This window comes from Nannospalax galili, unplaced genomic scaffold (assembly GCF_000622305.1).
Source record: "Nannospalax galili isolate Female #2095 unplaced genomic scaffold, S.galili_v1.0 scaffold799, whole genome shotgun sequence".
NCBI classification, from domain to species: domain Eukaryota; kingdom Metazoa; phylum Chordata; class Mammalia; order Rodentia; family Spalacidae; genus Nannospalax; species Nannospalax galili.
The window spans coordinates 349,900-358,945 of NW_008343085.1; the positions used below are offsets into that span (position 1 = coordinate 349,900).

Consider the following 9,046-nt stretch of genomic DNA (forward strand, 5'->3'; position numbering starts at 1 on the left):
TCTTAACCGCTGAGCCAAATCTCCAGCCCCACCACTTTTTTCTTAATACCTCTATTACCTCTGTCCCAAGTTCCTCTTCCTCATTTCCCTATTCATCCTTTGCCATTACCTGTCTGACCTTCAGATTCACCTGGGGAGACTACACAGAACTGGGCCCCATGCCTACTTTACCTACTTCTGACTCAGGTCTGTGATGGTATTCAGGAATCTATCACTTGTCAAGGTTCCAGCTGATCCAGATGACCAGTCAGGCTATGGCTTACATGGGTGAGTCCTCCCCTCCTATCCCCATCATATTTGGGTAATCACAGTCTTAAAAAGGGAGAAATATTTATTTTCAGCAAGCCCAAGTTTCCAAGCACAGACAGGAACCATATTCCTTCCACCATCAGATGACCTAGGTCTACAGGCTTACAGCCCTGATTCAGGCCTGGGAGGAGGGAAACTCCCAATGGGTAGATGGTCACTTGTACTGAGGGGAGAGTGGGGGCACAAGAGGAGCAGCACAGACACTCAGCATCTTGTTGATATCCACCTGGGTTGTCGTATCCACCTCAGCCTTGAGGCTGCCACTCACCCTCAGGCTGGACAAACCCCCAGACTCCTCTCCAACCTCTTCTCCCAGAGGAGGAGCAATAGTATGAGTGAGGGGTACTGTTGCATTAGAACAGGGTAAAGCAAGGCCTAAGCCCAGCTCACCTGCCATAGGCAGCAGGGTCTGCATCTGTTCCACACCTGCTTCCTCAGGGACCAGGGCCAACTCAGATTCAGGCACCACCTCTGTCTCCCTGTCTTCCTCCCCTGCCTGGTTCAGCTCAGGGTTGCGGTAGTTGATGTACTGGTATAGTGGCCGCAGGCGCTGGGCTTTTCCTGCAAGAAACCGAGACAGGGCAAAGGCAGGAGCGCCAGGCTGTGCCATTGTCAGACCCAGCAGACAGAGAAGAAAAAGGAAGGCTCAGGAATTGCTACTCACGATCCAACCCCAAGGTCTCTGTGGGTACAGATGCTGTGCTGACAACAGCTGGGAGCACAGGAGCCCCCACACTCTTGCGTTTTTTGGCTTTTTTGTGCTGTTTGGCAGACAGTGAGGACTCACTGTGGCTGCCCTCTGGCTCCTCCCTCTGCAGCTGCAGCCCTGGTGGCAGCTCGGCTTCAGCCCGAGGATGGGCATGGTGGCTAGGCCCTGGGAGGGCTAGGTTGGCCAAGCCAGGGACAAGAGGCCTGAAAGAGGGAGCTGTCAGCCTCTGACTCCTGTGTCTTGAGCCTCAGGCCTAGCCCTGCTGGCCCACTAACCCCTGGGCTAGATAGCTGTCCCTTTCCTGGTCAGTGAAGCCCCAGGTCATCTAAACTCAGTCTCTTACAAGACTTAGAGGATCTGTCTCTCTTGGTGCTCCCTATGGGAGGGCTCTAGAGAAACAGGAGTGGAGAGTAATGTACTTGCAGAGGATAAGGATCTGCCTTGCAAGAGTCAGGATTTAGGAATCTTGGGGTGGAAGACCCATCTCCCCAGTCCTGCAACTCCTTCCCCTCTGAGAGCCCCTCACTTGATGGGCTTCCTTTTGGGCCCATGTCTGGGTCTCACGGTGGATGCTGTAGGCCTGGGTTCTCTCTCCTCTCCTGCTTCCACCTCTGGATTGAGCCCTTCCTCTCCTGGCTTGGGTGCTTCCTCTTGGAGCTCTGGCTCTGAGCTGTGTCCTGCTGGACATTTGTCATGTGCTGGCACTAGACACTTTTCTTCTGTTTCCGGACACTAGAGGATACACCTAGGTAATTAGTTGCCATGGCCAGGTAAAGTATGTAGGGATCAGTCATTCAGAGACCAACATTTAGTCACAAAATATAAGCTGAAAGCCACCAGCTCAGCCCCCTCTCAACTTGTAGGGTTTGGCTTGGAAGTTAGGGTCACCTGGAATTCTGCCCCTCCTGCAGCGCTCCCACTCCCAGAGCGCTGCAGGCAAGTATTTGAAGATGAGTCACCTTGGGGTTCTCTGCAATCTGGGCTAATCCCACGGCAGCCCCATTCTGGGCTTCCGGCTGCGCTGCTGAGGCCATGACTGTGTGGAGTCAGTGCATACGACGACCGTTGCTAGGAGAGGACTGTGGGCCCCGAGAGGGATTGGACTGATGGACAACGGGACAACCAGGAAGCCAGGGTCTGCGGAGAAGGGAGATTTGTAGACCCTCCTCATCTGGAACTACAAACCCCACAAGGCTTTTCGCCGGGGTCATTTGACTCCTGACCGCAGGGACGGAAGCCATTTGTTGCCAGGCAACAGAAACTCCCACCGGGTTGTGGAGGTTGGCGGTAAAACTGTTCAAGTGCGAGCCCACGCTGGGGCGTTGCGGGGGAGGGACCTCGAACAGCGCAGGGAAGTGAGCTAGCGTCGGGGTAGCCGGGGGCTGGCGCTGACCGGGCCTAGGGGCCGGGCGGGAGACGGGGGTGGAGGATCGGGATGAGAACTGCGGGGCTGCAGGGTTCGGGTCGGGGGTGGAGGGGAGTTGGGGCGGGAGTTGCGCAGCGCAGCAGGCTTCCGTGCACCGTTGCAGGGAGACAGCGATATGTGCGAGGGCCCTTCCCGCATCTCTGGGCCCATCCCCCCAGACCCTACCCTCTGCCCTGACTACTACCGACGGCCAGCCTCGGGTGAGTTGCGGGGTGCCCTGGCGGAGCGAGGACTCCGCCCTATCATTGAGTTGGCTCTCCGCTGGGTCCTCAGCCCAGGGGCGCCTCCAGGGAAACTCGCTGAAGCTGGACCTGCTGACTTCGGATCGCGACCTGGACTCCAACCCTCCCCATGGCCCCCGGATCAGGCCTGGAGCCCGAGAGATCCTGGAGCGTGGCCAGCGAGGCGTGGGGGAAGTGCTGCTGCAACTAGGAGGCATCTCCCTTGGTTCAGGGGTCTCTCCGAAGAGTAAGTCCCTGCCAAAAGGGGCAGAGAGGCATCTGGAGGTCAAAAGCGAGATCAAAATAGGTTGCTGCTGCATTCTTGAGCCCAGGTTCTACCTCTCTGGGTCTCAGTTTCCTCAGTACTACCTCCCTACAGGATCCAACATTCACGCATTGATGAAACGTTTACCTTGTGCTGTTTTGTGCCAAGCTCTATAGCTGCTAGGAAAATGGTTAACAAGCATGGGCACCATTGAATCAATGCTCAAAGCAATAAACAAGCGAAGACAGGAGTGTAATATTCAAGATATTTAATGGTATATACTTCACTATAAAAATTTAGACAATTGCCGGGCGTGGTAGTGCACACCTTTAATCCCAGCACTCCGGAGGCAGAGGCAGATGGATCTCTGTGAGTTCAAGGCCAGTTGGTGCTACAGAGAGACCCTGTCTCAAAAAAAGACACATGAGAGAGAGAGAGAATAGGCCTGGTGTGGTGGTACACATCTTTAATTCTAGCACTTGGGAGGCAGAGGCAGGTGGATCACTTGTGAGAGCAAGGCCAGCCTGGTCAGTGGGGCTGCAGGGAGACCATGTCTCAAAAAAACAAAGCCGGGCATGGTGGCACATGCCTTTAATCCCAGCACTTGGGAAGCAGAGGCAGACAGATCTCTGTGAGTTCAAGGCCAGCCTGGTCTACATAGTGAGTTCTAGGACAGCTGGGGCTACAGGGAGACCCTGCCTCAAAAAAAAGACAAAAAAAAAAAGTAGACATTAACCTGGAGACACTACATAATGAAGAGAATAAGGTGAAGTATGTGTATAGGGTCTTAGATGAAAAGGTTAGGGTGGTATTAAAATTTTTATCTTTTATGATGCTAGAGATTGAACACAGGGCCTCTCATATACTAGGCAAGTGCTTTATCAGCCCCGGATGGTCTGGGAGATCTTTCTGTAGGGGTAAAGTATGAGCCTGTGTGTGATCTATTGTAAGCTGCATGGCCATAGATAGGTCTGTGCTTAGCAGCATCTTTTCCCCAGGGAAGGTTCCCAAAGACTACGAGAAGGAAAACCTCAAGCGGATCAGAGAAATTCAGAGGCGCTTCCGAGAACAGGAACATAGCAGGGAACAGGGCCAGCCCAAGCCCCTGAAGGCACTGTGGCGCTCACCCAAGTATGACAAGGTGGAGTCTCGAGTCAAGGCCAGGATGCAGGTACCTGTCCTGGGAACCAGAAGTATTGTCCATTTGGCCGACCGGCAGTTATACCATGATCTAACATACAGGGAGAGGGGGGAATCACAAAGGACTAAGACACCTGGGGTAGATCTTTTCTGAGGTAGTATTGGCATCAGGGCATGTAGGGGAGAGTGAAAGAGAATATTCTATAGATATAAAATGTCACAGGTGTAACTTCTGGGACCAGAGGGAGTGTGAGCAGTGAGGATACTAGGTACAATCTAGAGAGAAAAGCATAAGGTTAGGCCAAAAAGTCAGCTGGACCCACATCTGAAAGAATTAGCTAAGCTACTTGTCAACATAATTTGTGGTGAGGGGACTGAATTCAGGGATTCATGCATCCTAGGCTTATACTGTACCACTAAACTATATTCCCAGCATTGCTCTTTCCTACTAATTTTTCCTCTCTCATCTCTTCCCTCTCCTTCTCCCCCCCTCCTCTCTCTTGTTTCCTCCCTCATAGCAGAGGCTGACTTCAGACTCTATGTACATGAAATGAGAAGTTGATCTTGAACTCTTTTTTTTTTTTTTTTTTTTTTTTTTTTGTCTTTGAGACAGGGCCTCCCTGTAGCCCCAGCTGTCCTGGAACTCATTATGTAGGCAAGGCTAGCCTTGAACTCTCAGAGATTCACCTGTCTCTGCCTCCTGATTGCTGGGATTAAAGACATGTGCCACCATGCCTGGCTGTGGCCTTGAACTCTTGGTCTTCCTTTTTCTACTCCCCAGGTGCTGGGGTTATAGATGTGTACTACCACAACATTTTCTTCAAAACAAGGTCTCACTACCTAGCCCATGCTGTCCCTCAAACTCACAATGTAGCCCTGGCTGGCCTTGACCTTTGACACTTCCTGCCTTAGCCACCCAGGTGCTGAGTTAGCAGATTTAGGCCACCACTCAGCTCCTTTCTTTCTGAGACTGCTATGTAGCCCAGGCTGTCCTTGAAATCTCTGTTGACTAGGCTGGCCTCAAACTTTTGATCCTTCTGCTGCAGCCTTCTGAGTGCAGGGATTATAGGTGGCATGTGCCACCATGTTCCCTAAAGCATTTATATGTGAGGACAAAGAGGAGGGCAGTGGTGAGGGTATCCTGGTGAGGCACCGTTTCTCTATCCAGGGACTCTGAAAGAAGCAGGATTCAGAGAAAGGACAAGGTCACATGAGGCTGTATTGAGTCTGAAGCATCTGTGGGACTTCCAGGGGGTAGGATTGTGTCCAGGAAGCAGATGGATATGTAGCTCTGGATCTCAAGAGTGAGACCAAGGCGTTATTGACAATTAAATGGAGGACAATGAGACCAAGTAAGCAGCCCCTGGACTGCTTACTTTGAGGACTTGGGTGACAACTCTCAGTGATCTTGAGGGGCTAGAACCAGTAAGCTTGGCTAAGAAGGAGAAAAGAGTGGTAGCTAGACCAGGACAAAGGTAGATAGAGAAGTAGTTTGTTTTCATAGAACTGTTTTCATAGAACTGTTAAGAAGTGTTCCTTCAAGAGAGAGGAGGGGAGGGAGATGGACATAAGAATGTCTTTCAAGCTGGGCATGGTGGTGCACGCCTGTAGTCCCAGCACTTGGGAGGCAGAGGCAGGTGGATCTCTTTGAGTTCAAGGCCATCCTGGTCTACATAGTGAGTTCCAGGACAGCTGGGGCTACAAGGAGACCCTGTCTCAAATAGACCAAAAAAAAAAAAAAAAAGAATGCCTTTCAAAGCAGAGAGACAGAGGCATGGTCTTATGGCTTGAGACCCTGACTTCATCTTGACTGATTCCTCTGTTGTACTCTACCTTCCAGGAACCTGGCCCTGCCTCTGCAACAGAGCCTCCCTGCTTCCTGCGAGCACACTCCCACTGTGGCCCTGGGCTCTCACCATCCCATGTCCCCAGTCCTCAGCTCACTCCACCAGGTCCCAAAACTAAGGTGAGAAGATCTGTGGGGGCTAGAAGGCTCTTGGGCAGAGTTCCTGGGGATGGGGTGTAGGGGCCCAACACAATTTTATGGGGCCTCCAGCATGCTTGCCATGTCCCTGCAGGGGGCAGGCCTGGGTGTGGATTTCATTAGTCACAATGCCCGAGCTGCCAAGAGGGCCCCCCGGCACCATACCCGCTCGATGCAGGTCCTTGCACAGGTTTTGGAGCAGCAGAGGCAAGCCCAGGAACACTACAACGCCACACAGAAGGGCCACGTGCCACATTAGTAGGTCCCATGACCTGACACCTACGGTGAGGGACCTCTGTGGAGGGTGGGAACCAGCCTCTGCCTTGGTGTCATCAACCCCGGGCCTGTTATCTGCAGCTTGTTGGAGCGCAGGGATCTGTGGCGGCAGGAGGCTGAGGCCCGCCAGCATTGCCAGCCAGACCCTGCCATACCCCCAGGCCACACACTCATGCCTGAGAAGCAACGGCTAGAGACACTGAACAATCTGCTCCAGAGTGAGTACTCAGCCAAGGGTAGCTGAAGGGGAGCCCACTGGGGACCATGCATCCTACCCAACACTCACTGCTTCTGTGCCCTCTTGTAGGCCAGAGCCAGCTGCTACGTAAACTAATTTTGCTCCCTGCTGGTGCAGACTCTTTAAGAGCCCAAGGTCACCGTGCTGAGCTGGACCGGAAGCTGGTGCAAGTAGAAGAGGCCATCAAGATCTTTTCCCGCCCCAAAGTTTTTGTGAAGATGGATGCCTAAGCCCCCTTTTATGGAAAGGGTGGCAGGGATATCCATGCTGAGGATCACAAGGCTACAAAGGGCAGGGTTCTAAGACAGGTGCAGTGGGGTGGGCAGTATCTCCAAAGCACTCTTCCTAGTCACCAGTGGCTGCAGAAGGGCCATCCTAGCCTTTCAGCCCCTTTGTCAGAATTAAACCTTTTGTAACACAGTGGCTGTGTTTCTGTAGGAGCTTCTTTAGAAGTGCCAAGCCCAGTGGCCCTCCTGCTGCATAATTATAGGAAGGTCTCGCCAGTGCCCTCATCACTCCTGCCCTATGTCCAAGGCAGAAAGCAGACGTGTAGGATCAAGGAAAAGGCTAAGGCTGGGACACAGAAGGACCATATCTGCATTTGTAGAAAACCTTTAATGTTCACCAGGCTGAGAGGGCTCAGTGTGCAAGCTAATCTCCCCTCCCCAACTGGAAGTCCCTGCCACGTCCAGCAGCCTGAAATGACAAGGGCTGCATCTTTGCCTGTCAGAGGCTGAATCCACTTCCATCACCTCGCATGCCACTCCCCCAGCCAGAGCTGGCTTGCTCTTGGCCATCCAAGGAGGGCAGAGAGCTGCCAGCACCAGAAAGTAGGCAGCCAGGTTGCAGGTCCCAGCACAGGGGGCCCTGAGACAACCCATTGGAACAGGGAGGGTGGCGATTTTCAATAACAAGGTCATTGCTGTCATCATCACTGTCGGGGTCAGTAGGCCCAGGACCTACAGGGGGAGGCCCTGTCAGACGCCCAGATGCCCCTCGTACCACATTATTACGTTGGTTGGCAGGCTTGACAGTGACAATGAGGTTATGGCTGTTGGCAACCATCATGTCTGTCACTTGGTCCAAGGTCTTCCCAGCCACCTCAATGCCATTGACCTCGAGGATCTCATCACTGACTGCCAGCAGCCCTGTACTCTCAGCCAGACCCCCACGTACCAGGCGGGAGATGAAGATGCCTGGAACTCGTTCCAGGCCCTGGGGAGCCACACGCACACTCATGCCATCTCGAATGTAGAAGCCCAGGGGGCGGTCTGAGCCATGTTTGTGCAGCCTCACTCGTCGGTGGGTCTCAGGCAGTAGGTCCACATCTATGACTGAGGAAACCTGACGGAAATCTTGGGGCAGGCTGATTAACAAAGGTGGCCGAGTGCGCAGGGGTGCCACTGGTCGTAGCAGGAGCCCTTTCTTTCGTCGCTGCAGAGAGTTGGAGGCAAAAGCCAGGCCGCCGGAGTCACCTTCTGCTGGAGAGGAGGGTGCTGAGATTAGAGACTACTCTCCCATTTGGGTCCTTTACAGGGGCAATGTCAAATGTTTCCTACCACTTGGAGGTCAGACCAAGGGCAGGGACTGCAGAAGGTGAAGCCTAGGAGCCCTGGGTATGGACTAGCCCTTGTAGACCTGCCCTGTCACCCTACCCCAAGGAGGTTGCCCACTGTGTACCCCATCCTCACCCCGCTTCTGCACCAGAAGGCGCAGCGGTGGGGGCCCGCTGGCCAGGGCCCGGTGCAAGCTGTCATCGTTGGTGAGGGGCAGCAAGTCGCCATGGGCATCCGTGTAGCCAAGCAGCACGTCCAGGCCAGGAATCTGGTGTACCACACGCAGCAACCGCGAGAACTCCTGGAAGCCACTCACTGAAGCTCGAGGCAGCGCAAAGCGTCGGAACTCAGCGTCAAACTGGAGACGGGAGGGGAAGGGAAGAGGAGGGTCAGGACGGAGCCTGAGCCCCTTTCTCACTACTGGACTGAGGCTATGATGGGTGGGAAAGAGGACTGCTGCAACAGCTGCAGCTTTAAATCTAAACCTTGGTTCCAGCACAAGGGACGCTGTCCAAGGTCCTCCCCCTCGCCCTCCACATGCCCAGGCCACCCAGACGGGACTCTGGAGATCGGCAGCAGAAGGGAGGACGGATGAGGAAAAGCGGACAGGAGAGCAGAATAGGACGTGGAGGATGGAGGACAGAAAGAGGTGATGGAGACCAAGGAGCCAGTAAAGGAAAGAAAGGGAATTGGGAGCGCCTAGCGCGGGGGCCGGAGCCAAGGCCGGAGGAGCCCTTACTTTGCTCTTCACCTCGACGATGCTGTCCGGACTTCGTGCCGGAGTCCTCTGCGGCCTGGCCATTGCGGGGCCTGGCAGTGCCCCAGGCAGCCCGCCGAGGCGCAGGTGCACAGCCGGGCCGGCTGGCCCGTGCCGCCCCGCCCCTGGCGGGAGCACTTGCCCCCCCCCCCCACCCCCAGCCTC

At 54.2% G+C, this 9,046-nt stretch overlaps 3 protein-coding genes across 10 annotated transcripts in view; 1 reads left to right on the forward strand and 2 right to left on the reverse strand.

Annotated features, from left to right (window-relative positions):
• Positions 1 to 2,096, reverse strand: CUNH16orf86 (chromosome unknown C16orf86 homolog). 2 transcript variants are annotated; one of them, XM_029566422.1, is made up of 4 exons: positions 1,978 to 2,096; positions 1,583 to 1,750; positions 974 to 1,221; positions 1 to 870 (listed from the first exon to the last, which is right to left on the reverse strand). In XM_029566422.1, exons 2-4 carry the CDS (start codon positions 1,711 to 1,713, stop codon positions 464 to 466), a joined length of 786 nt encoding a protein of 261 aa, XP_029422282.1. In that variant the 5' UTR covers positions 1,714 to 1,750; positions 1,978 to 2,096; the 3' UTR covers positions 1 to 463. The 2 variants fall into 2 exon arrangements, with proteins under 2 accessions (XP_029422282.1, XP_029422281.1); XM_029566421.1 differs by having other exon boundaries at positions 1,545 to 1,750.
• Positions 2,097 to 2,141: 45 nt separating this feature from the next.
• Enkd1 (enkurin domain containing 1) lies at positions 2,142 to 6,988 on the forward strand. Of its 5 annotated transcripts, none has more exons than XM_008839071.3 (8): positions 2,142 to 2,298; positions 2,548 to 2,644; positions 2,718 to 2,912; positions 3,929 to 4,101; positions 5,911 to 6,036; positions 6,149 to 6,312; positions 6,412 to 6,548; positions 6,638 to 6,988. In XM_008839071.3, exons 2-8 carry the CDS (start codon positions 2,560 to 2,562, stop codon positions 6,796 to 6,798), a joined length of 1,041 nt encoding a protein of 346 aa, XP_008837293.1. In that variant the 5' UTR covers positions 2,142 to 2,298; positions 2,548 to 2,559; the 3' UTR covers positions 6,799 to 6,988. The 5 variants fall into 5 exon arrangements, with proteins under 5 accessions (XP_008837293.1, XP_008837291.1, XP_008837290.1 ...); XM_008839069.3 differs by having other exon boundaries at positions 2,178 to 2,319; XM_008839068.3 differs by having other exon boundaries at positions 2,249 to 2,373.
• Positions 6,989 to 7,163: 175 nt separating this feature from the next.
• Positions 7,164 to 9,046, reverse strand: part of Pard6a (par-6 family cell polarity regulator alpha) — a 2,191-nt gene continuing 308 nt past the window's right edge. The window contains exons 1-3 of one of the 3 annotated variants that reach the window (XM_008839075.2): positions 8,864 to 9,007; positions 8,260 to 8,482; positions 7,164 to 8,046 (exon numbers count right to left, since the gene is read on the reverse strand). In XM_008839075.2, coding sequence (XP_008837297.1) covers positions 7,295 to 8,046; positions 8,260 to 8,482; positions 8,864 to 8,926 — 1,038 coding nt within the window. In that variant the 5' untranslated portion in view covers positions 8,927 to 9,007 and the 3' untranslated portion in view covers positions 7,164 to 7,294. Of the gene's footprint in view, positions 8,050 to 8,259; positions 8,483 to 8,863; positions 9,008 to 9,046 lie in introns of those variants that run through there. The other 2 variants (XM_008839074.2, XM_029566420.1) reach the window with 2 other exon arrangements.

Coding starts and splice junctions, on each gene's coding strand:
- CUNH16orf86 (XM_029566421.1), bottom strand. CDS start 2,052: ATGGCCTCAGCAGCGCAGCCGGAAGCCCAGAATGGGGCTGCCGTGGGA. Junction 1,751..1,977: donor AGATTGCAGAGAACCCCAAG/GTGACTCATCTT, acceptor TGTATCCTCTAG/TGTCCGGAAACAGAAGAAAA. Junction 871..973: donor AGAGACCTTGGGGTTGGATC/GTGAGTAGCAAT, acceptor GGTTTCTTGCAG/GAAAAGCCCAGCGCCTGCGG.
- Enkd1 (XM_008839071.3), top strand. CDS start 2,560: ATGTGCGAGGGCCCTTCCCGCATCTCTGGGCCCATCCCCCCAGACCCT. Junction 2,645..2,717: donor CTACCGACGGCCAGCCTCGG/GTGAGTTGCGGG, acceptor CTGGGTCCTCAG/CCCAGGGGCGCCTCCAGGGA. Junction 6,313..6,411: donor AAGGGCCACGTGCCACATTA/GTAGGTCCCATG, acceptor TGTTATCTGCAG/CTTGTTGGAGCGCAGGGATC.